A 22781-nucleotide genomic window follows, 5' to 3' on the forward strand; every position below is an offset into this window, starting at 1 on the left:
TCATCCCCGTCCCCTTCCCCATCATCCCCATTCCCTTCCCCATCATCATCTCCATCCCCTTCTTCATCATCCCCATCCCCATCATCATCTCCATCATCCCCATTCCCATCATCCCCATCCTCATCCCCGTCCCCTTCCCCATCATCCCCATTCCCTTCCCCATCATCATCTCCATCCCCTTCTTCATCATCCCCATCCCCATCATCATCTCCATCATCCCCATTCCCATCATCCCCATCCTCATCATCCCCGTCCCCTTCCCCATCATCCCCATTCCCTTCCCCATCATCATCTCCATCCCCTTCCTCATCATCCCCATCCCCTTCCCCATCATCCCCATCCCCATCCCCATCCCGGTGCTCGAAGCAGCGTCGCGGTGCCCAGCAAGGAAGGAAGGACGGAGAAACGCATTCGTTTTTTTCAGGACACGACTAAGAGAATGACAATGATCACAAAACCCCCCCAAAACAAAAAAAACCCCACCCCACCCAAATCTGGACAAACGCCCCACTTTGACCCGGGTCCGCGCCCACAAGCGCAACGCACGCCCCACCCACGGGCGAGAGACACGAAAGCCGAGCTTTCAGGAACACCGGAAGTGCCTGGTCACGCCTTGCGCATGCGCGCCCCCGGCCGGCTCCGCCGTCCAGTGAGAAGGCGGAGACTCCGGCCGGCGCATGCGCGAGCGCCGTCAGCGCCGCGCCACCGCCGCTGCGCATGCGTGCTGGGTTGGCCGTCGGCCGGGAGGCGGAGCGAAAGGGCAGTTCCCCCCCCTCCGCTCTTGTAGCGCCCGCCCCTCTTCTTCCCCCACTTGCCACGTACTGGGCCGACATCGCGCTAGGCTCGGTGGGTCGGTGCGATTGGCCGGGGCCCGCGCGAGCCGGCTGGTGGGGTGCGGCGGCGCGAGCGGAGGGCAGCCGAGTGGGCCGCGACCGCAGCCTCCGCGCGACGGCCCAGCGCCCCGGCCCGGCCGGCGGACACCCGCGGACAGGCGGCCGCAGCGGCCTCGGCAACCGGTATGGCCGCCGGGGGGGACGGGGACGGGGCCGGGGCCGGGGCCGGGGGCGCGGCCGCTCTGGGCGAGGCGGGCGGGAGACGGCGCAGCGCCGGGAGGGCCTCGCTGGAGCCGGCGGCGGCCCGGGGCGGGGGTCCGGGGCGGGGCGGCGGGTGCTGCGCTCCGCGGGGTCGCGGGGTCGCGGTCGCGGTCGGGGTCGCCGTCGGGGTCGGGGTCCGGCAGCCGGTGGACCCCGGAGCGGCCCGGGCGGCCGGCGGCGAGCGCCTCCCCCGCGGGGCCCTGGCGGGGGGCGCCCGGGGGTCACCCGGGGGTCACCCGGGAGGACCTGGCCCCTCAGCCGGGTCGCGGCTTAGCCAGCGCCGTCCGGAGGCCCAGCCCAGTTTTGCAGCGATGCTGCTGCTCTGATAGCGAATTTGTAAGTTTACTTTACCGTGAGCCGCGCCGAGTTATTGTAGATGCACGGTACCGTGTCATCATCACGAAGATCCTTTAAATTAGACGTTCTCATTTTGCACACGATGAAAGTGAGGCTTGGGGAGGTACCTGCCTAAGGTCACGGGTGGGAGTTTTTACCATCTTCCTGGTCCAGCAGGGTTTGTGGCTCCTTGGATTCCTCGGACTCCTCAACGATTGGTTTTGCTTAGAATTTCTTGAAACGGCTCCGCGTGGAGGTGCCCAAGCAGGCCCCTCCGAATTCGAGCGGGCTCTGCCCCCGGGGAGAGGGGAGCTGAGCCTAGACGCGGGTTCAGGGCGCGGGCCTCGTGCGCCTCTGGGCAGGTCGCTTTATTCTTCAGGGCTTAGAAGCGCTGATGCCGTTGGAGGGCCTCGTGGGTCGGTGGCTGTGTCGTTGGTGCACCTCGGAGTGGGGTCCGGACCGGATGGGAGAAGACCGTGCTGTCAGGACCTCACCTGGCAACTGGGAGTTCATACCTGTTTCTACCTGGCGAGCTGGAGTTTGAGAAAAAACAGACTTGAAGACTGTTCCACAAGGAAATGTGGGAATGGGATTTCCCCAGAAAGGGAAAATTTTGTGGCGTCCTTAGCTTTGTGATGATTGTGTGCGTGTCTTGAGATGGCTGCACAGACTGGGGACAGCTTTATGAAAGAAGCCCTGGTTCCTGGACGCAGGGAGTTTACAGCGCATGGGAAACACCCAGGAGTAAGGGAATTTGCAGGCAAACATGGTGGAAACAAAGTAAAATAGAATAATGTTTTCGGATCCATTGGAAATGTGCCTTGAACAGTCCCCCTGAAATTAAAAAGACGTACTGTTCATTACATTCAGTATTGGAAATTTTTTTTTTTAAGATTTTATTTATTTATTCAGAGAGAGAGAGAGGCAGACACACAGGCAGAGGGAGAAGCAGGCTCCATTCAGGGAGCCCGGCGTGGGACTCGATCCCGGGACCCCAGGATCATGCCCTGGGCTGAAGGCAGGTGCTAAACTGCTGAGCCCCTGGGGCTGCCCAGTATTGGAAATTTACTTAGGACTTGGGGGGAATCACTTCCGGCTTCATAAAGAAGGTAGAGTGTGAAGGTCCGTCTTAGGGGCTGACCCTAAACAGTACAGCTTCTCCCAGTCCCCCTTATCAGAACTTTATTATTTCCCATTCATCTTTTGCTGAGGGAACAGGACAAGTCTTTACATACCTGTTATATGTCAGGCACTCCTAAGAGGTGCTGCTCAGAGTAGGTAGTAACATCTCGCTGAAGCTAAGCCCTGACCCTTAATTGTTTATTGCTGGTTTACGCCACAGGAGGAAGTAACATACATTGACTTTACTGAAGTTCTTTGTTTCTTTCAGACTGTAAGGTCAACAAGGTGGAGTCTTTACCATTTTGTTGAAGTAGTTACACTTCAGAGCTTGGCACATAGTAGGTATTAAGTAGATGTTTCCTGAATGAAGATGGCAGTTTGGCTAACAGGTGGAAGAGGTTATATGGAGTCTTCCGTTAATCACAGTGTTGGTGAGAAGCCCATTGTGAGAACTGGCAGATAAAAAACTATTCTGTTTTACATTAAGACCAGCTAAGCATCCAGATCTAGAAACAATCCGCTCTGTTCTGAACTGACTTTAGAATGTTAGATTCAGTATCTAATGCCTCATCTTGAAGTTATTAACACAAGCTCTAAAATACAGATAATACGAGTACAGAAATAAAAAGGGAGAAGGGTAGAAAGAATCAAGGGAAGGACAAATCATGGAGGGTATTTAATATTAGGCTAAAGGGAGCTTAAGTTTCATCCTGCTGATAAAGGGAAAAATCTAAGGATATAGGCCTTCAAGTCTGACGACTTTGAGTCCACACTAAATGGCAAAATTTTAAAGAATCTGTTACAATAACTGGGAAATTTATTTCCAAGCTATCACTATATGATTTGTTGGTCAGCGCATCATGGGAAAAAGTATTTCTAAGATTAAAAAGAAAGGATGTTATTAATAAATGTAATCTCTTCAGAATATGACAAGGAGGACTAGAGACATTCAATTGAGTAGTTGGAAGGACATAGGGCATTTATAGTAAGAATATTAGGGCGTATGTAATATTCACGAAATGAATTAGGATTCATGAAAACTTCAAGTATTTGAAGGGTAGTTGGGGTGGTTTCACACACAACAGAAATAATTGTACAGAAGCACGAAAACCCACTATAATGTTAAAAAGTTAAGAGGAGAAAACAGAAACCTGCCAGTAGTAAAGTATGAGGTTGAAACCAGAATGTGGCCAGTAGGAGATTGTAGGGCACCGTCAGCAGTTTGAGAGAGCATTTCCTTGGGGCGGGAGGAGACGGGAGTTGAAGCAGGAAATGCTCAGTGGTTGTGGATGATGTATTCAGGGACATGGTCTTGAAAACAAGGGCTAGGCCTTGAGGAGAAGGAATACTAACACATTATTTAATTGTAAGTGGGTTTTCTATAACTATAGCAACCATGGTAAATTGCTAGAGACCTCAGACTGTATTTTGAGTTTAGAATTACAGTGTTGTTACAGGATAATCACCCTGAAATAATAACCTGAAATTAGGATTAAAGTAAAACCCAAGAAGGGAATATTCTGTAGTAAATTAGTATCTAGTGCCTAGTTCTCTGATGTTATCTTCTTTTTGAAAATAATGCAACCTGATCATACACATCCACTAAGGCCTGCGGAGGGCTGACTTAGGTATTAAGAGGCAATAGTGTACAGTCTTACTAGAAAGCTCAGAAGAATGTCACTCATTTGTCTCTTCTCCTTAAGACCCTAAAATTGGAAAATTAGAGAAAATGTTAGTGAAGTCTTATTTATTTTTAAAAGATTTTATTTATTTATGAGACACAGAGAAAGAGAGGGCGGAGACTCAGGAAGGGGGAAAAGCAGGCTCCATGCAGGAAGCCCGACATGGGACTCGATCCCAGGACCCCGGGATCATGCCCTGAATGGAAGGCAGATGCTCAACCGCTGAGCCACCCAGGGTCCCATTGAAGTCTTTCTTATTTAAAGAGAAAAATTTGAGACCTCTCTTTTAATGTTCACAAATGCTTTTCTCTTCAGGATTATCATTTAGTTACAGGCTAAATAGAGTGTGGAAGTCAGTATTATTTGTCCTCCAGGTAACAAAATTGAGTAAGTACCAGGTGTGAGGCACTGTTCTAGACTTAGGAATACCATGCACAAAACCAATTACTTCTTTAATTTTTAGTGGAAAAGACCATACAAAATTAATGCATTTTTAATGTCTGATAGTGATAAGTGCTTTGAAGAAAATTGAAGCAGGATAAGAAAGTGAAAGAGGATCCATCTTAGTTTAGGTCGTCAGGACAGATCTCTGAGAAGTGAACATTTTATCAGAGATCTGAATCTTGAGAGTTCTGACAAGGGCTCATGACAAAGTGAACAGCAAGTGCAAAAGCCTTGAGTTGAGAAGGAGAACTTAAAGTATGGGTGCAGTGGTGTAACCAGGGAGAAAAGTAGGAAATGAGGTTAAATACTTGGCTAGGGGCCAGAGGCCAGATCATGACCTTATTGGTCTTTTACTAAAAGTGAGATGTGACTGTATTGGGGAGATTTTAAGCAGAGTGACATTAGATTTTATTTAACAGGATAACTGATGTTGAGAATAGCTTTTAATCTATTAAAACTGATGTAATAACTGATCAACTGATGTTGAGAATAGATTAAAAGGCAGGCCAGTTAGGAGTCTTTTGCAGTAATGCAAGCAAGAGTTGATCTGGCTTCGATAAGTTGGCAGAGGTAAAGGTACTGAAATGATTGGAATATAGAGCTATTTTTAAAGTAGTGGCAGGTTTTTGGCTATTTGGTGGACTTTTTTTTTTTTTTCTCATAAACAGCTAGAGGGAAGAAACTAACATAAAGACAACTACAGGAGAAGCAAAATTTGCGGGGAAGATCAGGAGTTTGTTTTTAGACAAGTAAAGTTAGAAATGGTAATGTCATAAGCAGTAGGTATGTGGGTAAAATAATAATAAACATAAAATAAAACTTGTTTTCTTAAGCACGTAATAAAGTTATCTGTGGACCATTTTAACATGATGAATGTGGTAATATTGGAACAGTGAATCTCTTTTGAAAGCCAGAATTTCTTAGATTCTAATAGTATTTTTGCTTTTCAACTTTTAAGAGATGTTTTTAGAGCTGTTAATCATCAAAACTATTTTATCAGTCTTTCCGTAGAGTTATATATATACACAACATCCTGGAGTCCACCATGAATGGACAGTTGGACCTAAGTGGGAAGCTAATCATCAAAGCTCAACTTGGGGAGGATATTCGACGAATTCCCATTCATAATGAAGATATTACTTATGATGAATTAGTGCTAATGATGCAGCGAGTTTTCAGAGGAAAACTCCTGAGTAATGATGAAGTTACGATAAAATACAAAGATGAAGGTAAGATTGTTTCTAAAGTTAGTCATTAAAAGTCTAAGTATTATATGTGGGTGTTTTTTTTTTTTTTTTGCCTATCTTTTATTGAACTAGCTCAAAAATCTTATTCCCTTCTGTTATAATTGAGTACCCACTTTAATTAGATGTTCATGTAGTTAATTATAAGTCTTTTATAAGTTAAAAATAGCTAAGTGATTTATTATTAGAAATGGGGTTTTAAGTGATAGAACTATCATATATATTTTTATAAGCATTTTTGTTTCTCTTCCTGCTCAAGCAATTCTGGTTTCCTTTTTGCTTTTAAAACCGAACTTTCACTCATATTTCCCAAAGTGAAAGAGGTATCAGTAGATAATTGAATGATAAAGATTTTCACGGTCAACTAAGTGTGGGAAAGCTGGTTGAAACAGAAATGTGTTTCTTTAGTGCAGAAATTTTCAGAACATGTAATATGCTGATGTACATTGTCAGTTTATAGAATGCAGTGTCCCTAGATTCATTTGACCACAAAACCATTTTTATGGCAGTGGATTTTACATGACAAATGTTGCATCAAACATACAGTGGAATTTTAATAGTAGATTATCCTTATTTCATTTACTTTAAACCTGTCTTCTTTGTAAACATCTCTACTGCAAATTGTGCTTTAAGTGGTTACCAGTCTTTCTTTTTTTTTTTTTTAAAGATTTTATTTATTCATAGAGACAGAGAGAGAGAGAGAGGCAGAGACACAGGCAGAGGGAGAAGCAGGCTCCATGCAGGGAGCCCGATGCGGGACTCGATCCCGGGTCCCCAGGATCACACCCCGGGCTGCAGGCGGTGCCAAACCGTTGCGCCACCGGGGCTGCCCGGTTACCAGTCTTTCTTACTGCTGAATTTATTTTTAGTCTGTTTCATCTTGTACCCATACTGTCTTTTAAAAAATACTCTTATCCCTTAACATCTTTGACTCTGCTGCCCTGGTTTTCTTATCACTAACAGCTGCTTCTCTGTGTCTCTGTGTGCTGGCTTGAAGTAGTGTCAGCTCTTGGTAATAGAAATCTTAAAATTTCAGTGGTTTAACACTTATTTAGAGATCCACAGTGACAGAAGCTCTATTGTGTTCAAACATGGCTTACAAGCTCACCTGAAGCATTAACATCAGCAGGCAGATGGACGCAGACACAGTGTAGAGGGTTACATGGGGCAGTTATAGTCTCTAGGCCTTGAGGTAATGTATATCATTTCTGCTCACATCACATTGGCCAAACCCAAATCACATGGCTCTGCTGAGATGTCAGTGGCTTGGAGTATCTCCCTAGTTGGCCCACTTTCCAACAACCTACACTGTGAAACTGATGATTAGCTAAGCTGGCCATTTAGCTACAGGTGTAATTTTTTTTAAATAAAATATGATCTAATCGTACCCAAAACTAATTTTGAGAGTCAGTAGGACAGTAAAGGAGTTACAAGTAAAGGACAGTAAAGAAGAGCAATTTCTTGGAGTTTTGATGATTTGGAACAGCTATAAATCTCATCTATTTATATATAATACATTGACTTTCACCTCTTTGACTTCCAGGTATGTGCCTTAATTTACCTCAAACTTGGTTAACTTAAACTGACCTATTTATCTGGCTTTTTCTTAACTGCCTTATTTTCGTTTAGGACAAGGCTTAGCAATCATTTCTTTAAAAGATCAGATAATATCTTAGCATCGTAGGTCATATAGGCATCTATTTCATCCACTTTTCTTTAAAAGCTTTTAAAAAGTGTAAAAAGTGTTCTTGGCTCACAGTCCTATAAATGTGAGATTTTGACCATTGGGATCAGTTTGTGGGCCTTAGCTTAGGGTATCCTTATTGTTGAAACTTTGTCCTCCACATCCGGTTATCACATTGAATTTCTTTTTCATGGTGTTTCTACATGTTTTGAATTGTACAGATTTGTGTTCCATAGACTGTTGGGTATTAGGGCGGTGGTGTAGGGTAAAGTTCCTGCTATCATATGTATTGTTTCTGTTGTGAAATTCAGAAAATAAAAATGGTAGCTAGAAGTTTCCTTCTTTTACATATATACTTCATTAAAAATATGTATATGAGTAGAATCCCTGAAGATGAGCATTAGAAATGTTATAAGAAGTGGGTCTGGTTTTAAAGATCTAAAAACAATGATAAAATTCTCAGTTATGGCTTTTGTTGCCACCTTTGTTCAAAATAAATCTGTTTAATCAGTGTTAAAATTGGTGTAGTGGAGCATCCTTGCAGCAGCCTCCCCAGGACAGAACTATCATCCTCATGCCCCAACCCACCTGTGTGTGTGAAGATACTTGGCAGAGGCTCCTGGTCATCTCCTTGCCCGTGTCTGCTTTTCTGTTCTTGTTCTCTCTAGAGAACATTTTTTCCCCTAGTCCTTTGAAAGCTTTTGAATCAAGAAGCTGATTATAATATTCTTTAACCTTGAGATCTAGGAGATTACAGAATCTTGTATATATGAGTATTTTTTCCTAAGGAGAGTTAATAGTTTTCATCTTCGTATCAAAATGATCCGTGATCCTTTTACTTACTCTTATAAAGCTGCCCCTCCATTGGTATCAGTGGTATTTTACTGTACTTAGGATTAAAATTTGAACCTTGGGAATCTATATTTTTTTTAACTTTTGATAAATATATTTAAATTTTTTGGTACGGGAAGATTTTAGTCTAAACCAGTAATTTGTTATATTGCTACCTTCAATGTCCTAGTAATTTGTAAAAGATCATTCAGTACATTAAGCTTAGCTGTTTTGGGTTTTCTTATGAGGATATGGTAAATAACCTTGCTGTAAAAGTAATAAGCAAAATGGATATAGTATCCTTTTGAATAGATCTTTCCCAGATCCTTTATTGTTTAAAGTTCTTATGGGAGATTCTAATTATGTTCTGTGATCTACAGTTAGATTTTAATTAAAATGTATATCCTGGTTTACTACTGACACATAAATCTGAAACTTACTTTTTTTTTTTTTTTTAAATTCCAGATGGAGATCTTATAACCATTTTTGATAGTTCTGACCTTTCTTTTGCAATTCAGTGTAGTAGAATACTGAAACTGACATTATTTGGTAAGTGGTAAACTTTCTAATAAATTTACTATATTGTATTGTTGAAGTTTTTTTTAGCTTTTTCCTTTTATTTTTATTTTTTAAAATTTTTATCTGAGAGAGAGAGAGAGAACAAGCAAGAGAGAAGAGAGTATGAGTGGTGGGGAGGGGCAAAGGGAGAGGGAGAAGCAGACTCCTCACTGAGGGAGCCCTGCTCCACTCATGGCTGGATCCTAGGACTCTGGGGTCATTACCTGAGCTGAAGGCAGACGCTTAACTGACTGAGCCACCCAGGCACCCCAGCTTTACTCCTTTTAAACATTCAGAATTAAGTGATAACTTTTTCAGTTATATCTGAATTTTTGAATTATTAGGTATAAGTATTCTTTTTTCCTTCGGAGATAAATAGAAAGTAGGCATGTTTAAATTCTCCTATTTGCTCAGTTCCCTACATTATAATGGATGCCACTTATAGAAGAATTTCCAGGATTGAAAATGCAGGTTTAAAACTACCTTTATTAAGTTTTAGTTTTATTAAGTTTATTTTATTAAGTTCTTAGTGTATATAATTATCTTCTATAACGTGTTTTTGCTTCTCAAGGCTTAACATATAGGACTCAATACTGTAGACATTATTTTTCAAGGAGTACTTAAAGATTAAATTAGAAGTAGTTTGATAAAACAAATAGATTAATTTTAATATTTTAGATTTGTTTTCTTAATAGACATTAACAAATTTGTAAGGCAGGACTCCTCAGGGATAAGATAGAAGTGATTAGAGTTAAAGTGGTAGTATGATTATGTGAAAAATAAAATCTGGACCTTTTTTCGGAATGTTTTATTTAGCATTTTTAAAAAGTACTTGGCATTGAACCTTACAGTTCCATGAAACATGATGTTGGCCAGTTGATTTAATTTGTATTTATTTCATTTCCACCTAGGAAGGATGAATGTGAATCAGATTTTAAAATGCTAATAACAAAAACTGCTTAAAAATTTTTTAGATAGAAGGTATCTTGTTACAGTATTGAATGCTTAACCACTGTTAGCCTGCTATCAGGATAAACTGAAAGCCTTCCTTCTAGAAATACTGAGGACATCCTAGATCAACTACTACAAATGTGTTTTTTGAAGTATAGAGAAATGTTCAGGGACCAAAAGATACCTGGAATTAAAAACCAGGACCAAAAGTACCAAAGGCTGAGACTTGGTATACTTTTGGTGGTGATGGTCAAGGTTTTATTCTACATAATCTAAGGACTAATCACTTGGTGTTTAGAGACCTTGGGTCATAGGCCCTCAGTGTATCTAGGGTCATAGGCCCTAGATAGGAAAAAGGAAAAATACCTCTCTATTGATACAGAACGAGTCATGGAATTGATACAGGAAGCTCTTGTACCCTGGGCTGTTGGGTTTGTGAAAGCTCCCTTAAGGATTTATAACTGTGGGCCTTAGATGAGTTGGGTTTAAATTTAAACGGTCTACATAGTTTGGGAACTTTCAAGCCCAGAAAAAAACATAAAAAAATGTTAAGGATAGGCAGAAATCTCTTAGAAGGAATATATTCTCAATCCAGGTCATAGGCTTCTCCTAGATGGGATCCTGTTGATGAACTTAGAGTTCAGAATTGTAAGACACACGTGAAACAGTCTATATAAGCAAGAAACAATGGCCACAACTAGTAATAGGAGTAGACTTCTGAGAACTTCAGTTAATAGAAGTGATCATCTATGAGATACGTGTTAAAGGTTATTAGATACAAAAGAAATAAGAATGTTAGAACAAGGCACTATGGAAAAAGAATAAACAGATTTTAAAAACAAATCAAGGTAACTTTTGGAAAAGAAAAATATCATTAAAATTAAATACAGGGTGGAGAGGGAGAACAACTGATTAGTTGTTGAGAGTTGAAGAGAGAATTAGTGAACTGGAAGGTAGTCTAAAGAAATTCTAGAATCAAGCATAAAAACAGAGATGAAAAATATGAGATAGAATTGGAGAATGAGAAAGTCCAGCCTATTTCCATTAAGACTTTAAAGAAAGAGATAAAGAAGGAGTGGAAATATTTGAGGAGATAATGGTAAAGAAATTTTCAGAATTATATAAAAGATACAGATTCAGGAGGCACAGTGAGTTGTGAACAGGATATGAATAAAACTCCACTGGACATGCTGTCACGAAACTGGGAAATATGTAAGGTGAAGAGATCTTAAAAAGTAGCCTGAGAGACTTAAGACTCATCACCTACAAAGCAATTAGACTGTGTTGGTAGACTTCTTCATAATACTAGTAGAAGCTAGAGATAGAGTACCATTTTCAAACTGATCAGAAAAGTAACTGGAAAAGTAGTTTTCTGTAGTCTGCTAGGCTTGAGGAATAAGGGGAGATAACAATTTCTGGGTGCCTGGGTAGCTCAGCCAGTTAAGCATCTGACTCTTGATTTTGGCTCACATCATAATCTTGGGGTCATGGGATCAAGCCCCACATTGGGCTCTGTGCTGGCAATGGAGCCTGCTTAAGGTTCTCTCTCACCTTGTGTGCTCTTTCTCAAAAAAATAAAAATGAAAATAAAATTCAAGTAAAGACTGAGAATTACATCACTCATGGGCCTTGTTGAAAGAGTTTTTTAAAATAATACTTAGGCAAGAAGGAAATTTGAGTCCAGAAGAAGGATGAAACATGCAAGAAGTTGTGAGCAAATAAACTGGTTAACGTGTAAATTTAAATGAGCACTGATTATAAAAAAAAAAAAGTTTTAGGAATATAGAAACAAGATGGGACAAAATACTGATTAATAATTATATGTAAGACAGGAGAGGATGATAGAAATTTAAATATTTTAAAAACTTGTATTTGGGAAGAGGATACTCATTAACTTTAGATTTTTAAAAATTGAAGTATATATGTCTAAAATGTTAAGTGATTAGGGAGAGACTAGAAATAACCAGTTGAGGGAAAGGAAAGAAGGAAACAAGAGTACCTACGTGGTTGACTAGATGATGAGGAAAAGAAGCCAAGAGAAAGCTTGATAAATAGCACAAAATAATACACATAAATGGACCAAAGTACATGTTAAAAGATCGATTTTAACTGGAGTTAAGCAAAGTCTTGTTACACACTGATTATAAGAGACATACTAAAATAATTACTTTGCAAAGTTTGAAAGTAGAGGGCTAAAAACATACTAGATAAACTCAAAGCTAGTTGTCAATACTTATAGAATGGACTCTAAGTGAAAATATTCATTAGTAATAGTCACTTCATAATAAAAATACGATTCACTGAGACTATATAATCATTCTAAACAGTAATGCATCATAGCATTAGATTTTTCTTAGATTTTTCCGTAAGGAAAAATAATTTACAATCTTGAAAGAGATTTTAATACTCTTTCCTTAGAAACTAGTAGATCAAGCAGGCTCCAAATTAGTAGGGATAGAGAAAATTTGAACAAATCAGATACAGGCTTGGTCTTATGCATCTAGCAATCAGGAAGGAGTATAGCTTTTTTTAGTACATGTGGGTATTTATAAAAATTGACCATATAGTGGTTTTTCCAACAAATATCAATAGATATCAGAGAAGAGATATCTTAGAGATTATACTCTCTGGCCTCATTAGAAACCACTGGACAAAAAAGGTAGCACAGACTATGGGACTTTTGAAGAAAAAAATACGCTTTTAAGAAACAAGTCAAGAAATTTTAATGGGAATTAGAAATAATTAGTAATGGTTTCTACATAATGAAGTTTTTATAGAGTGTGCTAAAGCTAAACTTGAAGGGATATTTTGTAGTATTCAATACAAGAAGGACAAGTAACTTAGGAAAAAATAATACAGAGTAGAAGTGAGCTAGAAGTTAGGGAATTGATAGGATCAACAATTTTGAGAAGATACAAATTAGCAAACCTCTATTAAGATTAAAGTTAAGAAAAAAGGCTCAAATAAGCAATGTGAGGGATGGAAAAGGAGAATACTACAGATACATTGCGGTGAGGGAGGATGAATACTATGAACAGTGGGGTGTCTCAGTAAAAGTATTAGGATTTTTCATAGGCTTGGGTTTATGTTAGATGATTTTGGATAAGGTTCCAAGAAATGGGCCCTGCCCTTAGATTGGATGGTCATGTGATTGGGTATCTTACTAATAAGTCTTATGCAGAAGCTGGAGGAATTAATTGAGGCTAAAGCTTCAGTTGGTAAAACAAGCAGCAATCATTTTAGCCAGCGATGTTGGCCATTTTTGTGGTTTGGTTATTGTTCTTGTTTTGTCCGAGTTCTCCCATGAGTATGCAGTGGCTCTATTTTTGTCTTCATCTGTCACAGTCCCAGAGTATCTTCTGTGATTGTTGATGTTCTTTGAAATTGTTCATGTTCATCAGGAGAACACCGCAGCTTACTTGTGAGTGCCAGCCAGCCCAGCTTCTGGCAGTACCAAGGCCTGTCTTATTGGACTAGGCCAGTTCCTGGTTGTCAGGAGCTGCTTTTCTTCTTTCTAGATATTAGAGAAAACCCAGTAATACCCTAAGAATGAGTAATAAATGGATGTAATAGAAAATTGTATTGAACTTCCTCATAACTATATATAGGGAGTGTGTAAAAATAGGGTTGTCTTCAAAAAACTTAGATTTGATGTTTGCAACTTAACAAAGAATCCCTGAACCTCTATTTTCAAATGGATTTCCTTTTTAATTTGTTGACTTGGGAATTTGTAATATGTGTACCAGCAGTGCATAAACTATTTTCGCTTAGTTTAATTTTTGAACTCTTATCTTGAAGCTTGCACTCAGAGCCTTGCTTTACTTTTTTTTTTTTTTTTGCTAGTTGAAGGATTTCTTTTATTTTTTTCCTTTTTTAGGTTATTTCGACTAACTGAGGTAATTGTCTTCATTAAAAAAAAACCTCCAATGATTATTAAATATCTCTGACTTTTTATAGTTAGTATACTGCTTTTGGAAGTAACTACTTTGAAGAACAGTAGTGATTTGGATTCAAGAATTCTGCTTTTTTTTTTTTTTTTTTTTAATACTTTTTAGGTCAGTTATTTTAGGTGGCTATTTTTTTAGGTCAAAAATAGGCAAGGGGGATAACAGACCTGTCAGTCACGTTGTAGCTTTTAACATATATGTATAGAATAAGGTGTTTATTATATTACTTCAAAAATATAAAAAGAACAGTGTGGAGAAAAAAAGTGAGCTTTTGAAGGTACATAATTTCTATTAAAATATATATTAAAATTTTAGTTTATTGTAGTTTCTCCTAATAAAACTTTTTTTAACCAACATTATCATAGGCCATAGATGTGCATCAACAAAGACAGATTAATATTTGTTTTTTCAAAAAGTAAACTATTAGTAATAGTAATAATAGTAATAATAGTAATAATTATTAGTAATAATTCTTTCCTTAAAAAGAGTTCTCATTTAAATGACATCATTTGGTATCTTGTTTTTGTTTCTCTTTTTAAAGAAATTACATTTGTTTTTTCTTATTGCTGTTATTGTGTTGATATGTTAAGAACATTGCCTAATTTTAAGCAAATTAATGTTTTTATTCCAGTTAATGGCCAGCCAAGACCCCTTGAATCCAGTCAGGTGAAATATCTCCGTCGAGAGCTGATAGAACTGAGAAATAAAGTGAACCGCTTATTGGATAGCTTGGAACCACCTGGAGAGCCAGGACCTTCCGGCAGTATTCCTGAAAATGGTAGACTGTGAATCCATTTTATTCTGCTTTATTCTTCCTTTGTCTTTCTAAAAAAATTTATTATTATTTTAATTCCAATATAGTTTACAGTATTATATTAATTTCGGGTGTATAATATAGTGATTCAGCAATTCCATACATCAGCCAGTGCTCATTATGACAAGCAAATCCCCATCATCTGTTTAGCTCACCTCCCCTCTGGTAACCGTCAGTTCTCTGTAGTTAAGAATCTTTTTAGTTTCTTTTTTTTTTTCCCCTTTGTTCATATTTCTTTCTTAAATTCCACATATGAGTGAAATGATATTTGTCTTTGACTTTTTGCCTAGCATTATACTCTATATATTCGTATCTTTTTGCAGATTTTTTAAAAAACTGTTTATGTAGGAGCACGTTGGCATCCTTGTTACCCTTTCTTATTTTTGCCTCTGTCCTTTAGGATTACCAGGAGGTTTTATTTTACTAATTCCTGGATCTCATTGTAAATCTACTAAAGAGCAGGGCCGAAGAATCCCATTTTTAAAGTGCTCTTGGGTTAATTCCTTACAACTAGTCTTAAACCCCTGGGTTTATGAATAGGTCAGTTTTCAAACCCCTTTGACTCTTTTGAACCCTTTCCATTGTAATAATTACAGTGTAATTACAATAATTAGGAATTGCAATAATTTCATGTGTTTTATGTGGCATATGAAGTAATTTTAAATAAATAACTTGAGATTTGTATGTTCAAATGGAAAATTGTAAAGTTTACTTAAACATAGTTTTTAATCATATGTAAAGAAAAGCTTATTTTTTCCACTTTACAGATGATATGTAGTGTGTTTATATTAAGATAAAGTAAGATTTATTGACAAATTTGGAACTGACAAAGTTTTTGGACCAAATATATTTAAAAATGTAGACTGAAGTTTGTGTATTAGGGCTTGAAAATAGATTTTGAACAACTGCTTTCCTCAACTTTTAGTATTCTTAGATGTTGCACTTAAAAAACAAACTTGTGGGTTTTTTTTTACAATTTTTGTTTGCATATAAATTATATGCTTAAAGTTGCATTATGAAATAGTAAGTTTTATAAAGTCTGGATGACTGTATATAAGGGACTTAATAGAAGATGATTTTGTGGGAAAGTGGCATTGTATAATCCTTGCAGCCATTAGATTCTCCTCCTAGATTATATTTTTTTGGCTCCATTTAAGTTTTGGAGTTGTTTTCTTTCTTTAGTTTAAATACAGTGTAGGGATCCCTGGGTGGCGCAGCGGTTTGGCGCCTGCCTTTGGCCCAGGGCGTGATCCCGGAGACCCGGGATCGAATCCCACATCGGGCTCCCGGTGCATGGAGCCTGCTTCTCCCTCTGCCTGTGTCTCTGCCTCCCTCTCTCTCTCTCTGTAACTATCATAAATAAATAAAAATTAAAAAAAAAAAAAAATAAATACAGTGTAAATAAAACTGCATTTTCTGTAATTTTCCTCTTCCTCTCTTCCTCCAGCTATGTGGAATTGTATTAATGGTAGATTCTTTTTTTTTTTTTTTAATTTTTATTTATTTATGATAGTCACACAGAGAGAGAGAGAGAGGCAGAGACGCAGGCAGAGGGAGAAGCAGGCTCCATGCACTGGGAGCCCGACATGGGACTCGATCCCGGGTCTCCAGGATCGCGCTCTGGGCCAAAGGCAGGCGCCAAACTGCTGCGCCACCCAGGGATCCCTAATGGTAGATTCTTAATAAATACTTGGTGATTAGTTATTTCTAGTTCCACTTCTGTATTTCATTTTTTTTTTTTTTTAAAGATTTTATTTATTCATGAGAGATACACAGAGAGAGGCAGACACAGGCAGAGGGAGAAGCAGGCTCCATGTAAGGAGCCTGATGTGGAACTCGATCCTGGGACTCCGGGATCATGCCCTGGGCCCAAGGCAGACGCTCAACCACTGAGCCACCCAGGTGTCCCTACTTCTGTATTTCAAAGCATATTAGAGATTTGCTGAAATACTATAATAAGATCTTCCTGACCTTTTCTTGATAAACTTTTAATATTTCACGTCAAGGCAAATGGCCTTTTCTGAACCCTCTCTCTCCAGACAAAAAGCTCCAACTTTAGGTCCAGAATCTGAAGAAAACTTTTGGCCATTTTGCCAGAGTAATTCATAGATGGCTGACACAACAACATTTGCTTATAATTTCAGAGGGTTTGAGCATCTGTAGAATATTATGTAACTTAGATGAAAATTCAACAAGTGTAGCTGGTACTGTGTAAAAATTACCTATTGTAGCTTATATTCTGCTGTAAGGAATAGAATTATAAACTTTTATGTTTGGTGAAACAACCTTTCTGTTCTTATGTATTTCTTGCCACTGTTTTTATTACCTCACTTTATTAACCCTTTATTTTCATTTTTCATGTTTTATTATTCTCACCGATGTTAATGTAAAAGATGTTAAAACTGGTTTCTTCTCTTCATCTTGGAAATTACATCACGCATTGTTCCTTTGTGTGGCCTCCCTTCTTGTCAGAGTGTCCTATCCCAGTTATCTAATGAGTAGAATAATGCATGCTGTGCTTTGGCTTTGTAGATGGTTGTAATTCATTTTTTGTTTCCTTTCTTGTCCTTAACAAGATCACTAGCTCTTGACCACCTGCCTTCTATGAAATTTAAAGCTTCTAAACTTTTAGAATATATCCTGACTTAATAATCTTCTCAAGAAAATAACATAAAATAACCCCCCCAAAATGCTACACCAGAAACAGTCTAGACCACGAAATGGTGTTGTCAGCTGTGAGTACTCCTTAGAACAATGTGGTTTGGCCTCACCCCAAAACATGTGGCTACCTACGTTCGTCAGTGGTCTGCCTCCACAGTGGTTCTTAGGTACTTGCTTTCCTTTCTGAGGAACATGATGTGTAGGCTACTGCGGGCACTGGATTGATCTGTTGTGGTAGCCGGAGCAGCTAGTAGGAGCAGCTAGAAGGCTGGTAGGCATAAAGTATTGTGTTTCCTGATGGATTTAGTTTGTGGTAAGAGGAAGGATGCACAGACCGTGAAGGGGAGTAGCATGAGGGGGAATAACTTACAAGATTGGTGTGATACACTTTTGGGCTATATAGCCTTGGAATTAGGATTAGGAAGGAAATTGGTGAGGAAGATGAATAACTGGTAGACTTATTTTAAAGGAGTACTTATGGTAGTTTTCTTCCAGAAACGGAGGAAATATTAGTGTAACCAGTGGAATCATAGGAATGAATAAGAGTTGCAAGCCCATGTGTGCTTATATTATACTTAGAGTTTTTCACAAACCGATCAGAGATAACCTAATAACTGATGTTCATTTATTTGCTTGGTAACAGGAAAAAAATCGAAAATTATTAATTGAGTAGATGGTTAGCAATATTCTTTTTATTTATTTGTTTTGTTTTTAATATCGTTTTGGTTTCAGGTTCCTATTTGTAAAATGTGGGTTATTCTTGAATCCCTTTTCTTTTACAACATAGTGGTACAAATGCCTGTTGAATACCTTAGTATCCTTAGAAGAAAAGCATAGTTTTAAATTGATCATGCTCATGTTTAAAATTTTATTTTTCTATTAAAAAAATTCTTTATGGAAAAATGTACAAAAGTAGACATAATACTCTCAATCTTGTGAAACCCCCCCCCAACTAAAGTAATTGTCAGCTCATAGTATCATGTTATCTAGACTCTCGTACATTTCCACCCCTCTTATTTTGAGCAAATCTCACACACATCATTCCAACTGTAAAGTATTTTAAACGGTGACGTAACAAATTAAAAGGATGTGTTTAATGTATTGGTTGGCTTGAGATTTCCATGTAATTAATGATGAACAAATAGACAAGTAGACGTAGACCATCAATGTTGATATCATAACTTCAGTTAAACTTCTTTATTCTTTTGCAAAATGAAGCATTAGTCCTCAATGTATCTGGTAGTAGGATATATATAGGCCATGGGGCTCCAAAAAAAGGGGCAAGTGTTTTTCTGTGTTAAGGAGCTTATATTTCTTTTCCTCATCTAAAATTCTTAGGAAAGGAGGTAGATAATTTTTTTTTTAAAGCTGCTTTTTAAAATTTTTCATTATTTTTTATTCTGATTTTAAAAATTCAAGTGTAAAGAGGAAAGTAAAATTAACAATTATATTCAGAGATACTCTGAACATTTCAAGCTATATACACATATATTTTTCCCTATTTTGTATTTTTTAGGCTTTATTGAGTATAGATAAAATGGAAACAAGTTTTTGTTTATTCCTCTCATAGATACTGTGGATGGTAGGGATGAAAAGCCTGCTGCTTCCGATTCTTCTGGAAAACAATCTACTCAGGTTATGGCAGCAAGTATGTCAGCTTTTGATCCTTTAAAAAACCAAGATGAAATCAATAAAAATGTCATGTCAGCGTTTGGCTTAACAGATGATCAGGTTTCAGGTAAGTTAGTTCCTTCCTCTTATCCTTCATTCCCTTTCTCCTTCCTTCTCCTTCTTTCCTTCTTTAATAGAAGGCTAACAGATACAGTGATGTGCACAAATCTTAGGGGGTCAGTTCAGTAAATTTTTACTTTTGTGTATATCTATATAAAACACCAAGCAAGATCAAGATCTAGATGATTTCTAGCACCTGGAAAACTTTCTTAGGCATTCTCCCTGTCATAGAACCTGCTGTAAGAATAACCAGTTTGGTTTAGGTAAATTCTTTCAAAAGTAGAATTCAGAGAGTTTATTTTTTTAAAATCTGAACCATTTTATAATCTTATTAAGGATTTGTTGTAGGATTTAAAGTACACTTGATGTCTTCTTTCTTTGGATGTTAAATTGGAGAAATTTAAATTTAAATGTAGCTTTCTGGTTAACTTGCTTTTGTGTAGAAAGTGCTCTTATGGAAATGGTTTTAATCTTAAAACAGCACCTATACTAGGATTTCTTTTTATTTTTTGACTGTTACTTCAGAATTTTTTCTGCTTTCTTTCTCTTTGGATTCTAATTACACATACAGCTCTAGAATTTTCATTTGATTGTATAGTATTTTTCTTTTGAGGTTCCTTTGCATTAAGACTGTATTTCCCTATAACTCATTGATGCATTTTTAATTCTTTAAAAATACAATTTTTTAAAAATAAAATATTTATAGGAGCTCTTAATGTTTGCTGCTTCAACATCTGAGCCTATTTGGAGTCCACTTTCTTTTTCTTGCCTTTTTCTTTGATTGTGGGTCACATTTTCCTGTTTCTTTGCATATCTGATAATTTTTTATTGAAAACGGGACATTATGGTTAAAGTGGTGACTTGGGATTCTTTTAGGTTCCTTTGAGGGCTTTTTGTTATTGTTGCTCTGGCAGTGAGTTATTTTGTATGGATTCAAACTACTTATTCTTTGTCCCGGTGGAGCATACCAACTAATCTCTCTGCTCAGCCCTTTCAGTTCTTGGTGCGGCTTTTTTTCCTGAGCTCTCTTATGTGTCTACCTCTTAATTTTATGACCAGCTGAGGATTTTGGGCAGAGCTTATACTTGGTTTTTAGGTCTCCCTCTTTTGGTGGCTCTCTTAATCCAGGGATTTTTTTTTTTTTTTTCCAAATTTCCAGCCAGTTGGCTAGCCATGAAGTTCACATTATGGCTTTCTGCTGTTGGGGTTGCAGAGGTCAGGGCTTGTAATTCTTAGCCACTGTAATTCAATTGGGGGTAAACGTTTCTGGTTTCTGCTTAACATTTGGTTGACTTCCAGTGATTTCAAATAGTTGTTTTCTGCTATTTTGTCCAGGTTTTTAGTGGTTACCCCTTGACCACTTACTTTGCCATTATCAGTAACTGGAAATACAGGATTCAGTCTATTTTCTTTTTCTTTGAGACTTCTCTGGGATTATTCACTAAAGAGAATTGTGTGAAATTCTGGAAAGACAAATATTAGTATATGATGTATGTTCTTGGTGAAAGAAGACATCACACAAGTGATACATCTGAACTTAGAGCAACTGAAATATGAGTGAATATGTCTTCTTGTTAAGCAATGGCAGATAGAGGAATAAATAGTTATATATAAGGTCAGGCTTAAAATTTGGATTAGAACATAGTCTATGCCACACCAGAATAACATGATTAATATAATTCACATTATTTGAAGTAAGAAAAACTGCCCATTGAAAATGCCAGGATACTTTGTAGTTATTCATGTCTGCTGTTGGGAAAAGCTTGACTGTAATAGTGAATTGTGGACATTGGAAGGAGGAATAAAGTATTACAAAGATAGGTTGGCAACGTTGACTAATAGGTTACATACAAGAGAGGAAAGAAGGATCAAAGTAATGTACTTTCTTAGGTCAGTAATGGTGTTTTTTGTAGGAAAATGTATGTATTTACGTACACATATGTAAATATCAGTAACATGAGCACTTAACCTGTTTTACTCTGGTAACCATCAATTTCTCTGCATTGCCACTCTGAATCCTAGCCTAGGTTCTTGTCAGTGCCTGGACTCTATTGGCCAGCCACACAGTTGCCTAATAAAGTGCTGAGTTCTGGGATGCAGCAGTACAGAGGGTAGAGGTTTGCCCTCGGGGAACTTAGCTAAGTAATAGCAAGTCCCTATGTGGAATTTTCTAAATGGCTATCACTCACATAAGCTCTTGTGATATAATCACTCTTATAAATATTTGCTGTAAGCTCTTGTTAGCTCCTGATCCCTACAGTAACCTTAATGAAGTAGAAATTAGTATTTTTCTTGTACAGATGAGGAAACTGAGGCACAGAAAGAGATGAGGTAGTATGTCCAGAGCTACTAAGTGGCAACACTGGCATTTGAAACTAAGCAGTTTGGCTCCATAGTCCATGCCTTTAACCACTCCTCTATATTGCCCAACAGAAAGAACTTAAAAGAGTAAATAAACATCTACAGTTGTCCTCACAGTGTCTTTTTTGACTGTCACAGGATCAGAACTGTAGTAGATTCTCACCATTTACTTCTTTGTTCATTATTTTAGAAGACTTTGAGAGGTAGTCTTTGTGAGGCAGACAAAAAGAATCAGAAAGGAGCCTGGCCCAAATAGCTTGTGTAATCTAAGAGGAAGATGAGAGCTGTTCAGAAATGAAAAGTTGAAGTTGGTAAGGGTCATAATAAAAGTATACTTCAGAAAAAGTATGAGTGAAGAAGGTTTACTGGAAGTGTGGGGTAATAACTGGATGTAAAGAACATTATATTTAATACATGAAAATGGGACAGGAGGGAACAGTGATAAAAGAAATGGAAGGTTAGTTTCAGCTAACAGGGGGCATGGCATGCAAGAGGAGGAATTGTGAGAAGTACTGTTTGGATCCTTGACTACCAAACCAGAGGGTTGAACTTGATTTATGGGCAATGGAGGCCCATTGTAGAAGGGAATACTTATGCTTGACCTACAAAATGAATTCGGTAACACGAAGTGGAGGATAGTGGTATTGCAGAGATGGGTTTTGATTTTTGCAGAGAGAGGTTAGTACTTAGGAATATAACACTCTACACTGTATAGGGAAGGATTTCTAGTCATAGCTTTGGATTCTTAAGAAGTGTGGAGCAAAGGAAGAAATGAAGTATATACATTCACTGTAAAAGGTTGCATTTGTGGTTATTGCTTGTTCTATAGTACTTTTGGTTTGGGTATCTTTTAAACAAACTTATTAATTGAGCTTGCTGGGGAAGGGTCTTATATTGGGAACTAAACTGATTTTTCATGATCATTTAGGGCCACCCAGTGCTCCTGCAGAAGACCGTTCAGGGACACCCGACAGCATTGCTTCCTCCTCCTCTGCAGCTCATCCACCAGGAGTTCAGCCACAGCAGCCACCATATACAGGAGCTCAGACACAAGCAGGTCAGAGTGAAGGTAAAATAGAAATAAGAGCACTTATTTGGGGAGGTAAATGTGCAGAGATGTTTATTGCAGCATTGTTGGTGATGCATGGTAAAGAGCTTACATAAGCATTCGTTTTATGAATACAGTTGTAGAAATTTCTGATTTACTGATATGGTATGCTTTTGGGTTAGAAGTCATATATGCTTCTGATTATTGAAAAAAACAAAACCAAACCTGAAAAAGTGCTTATGTGAATATAAATACATGACAAAAGGTCAGGAA

At 38.3% G+C, this 22781-nt stretch overlaps 1 protein-coding gene across 5 annotated transcripts in view; it reads left to right on the forward strand.

The window, feature by feature from the left end:
• The first annotated feature begins 741 nt into the window (after positions 1 to 741).
• Positions 742 to 22781, forward strand: part of TFG (trafficking from ER to golgi regulator) — a 29345-nt gene continuing 7305 nt past the window's right edge. Inside the window, exons 1-6 of one of the 5 annotated variants that reach the window (XM_035709994.2) lie at positions 742 to 846; positions 5679 to 5907; positions 8903 to 8986; positions 14525 to 14671; positions 18939 to 19106; positions 22389 to 22517. In XM_035709994.2, coding sequence (XP_035565887.1) covers positions 5724 to 5907; positions 8903 to 8986; positions 14525 to 14671; positions 18939 to 19106; positions 22389 to 22517 — 712 coding nt within the window. In that variant the 5' untranslated portion in view covers positions 742 to 846; positions 5679 to 5723. The other 4 variants (XM_049105604.1, XM_025416390.3, XM_025416407.3 and 1 more) reach the window with 4 other exon arrangements.

Source organism: Canis lupus, chromosome 33 (assembly GCF_003254725.2).
Source record: "Canis lupus dingo isolate Sandy chromosome 33, ASM325472v2, whole genome shotgun sequence".
Taxonomy (NCBI): domain Eukaryota; kingdom Metazoa; phylum Chordata; class Mammalia; order Carnivora; family Canidae; genus Canis; species Canis lupus.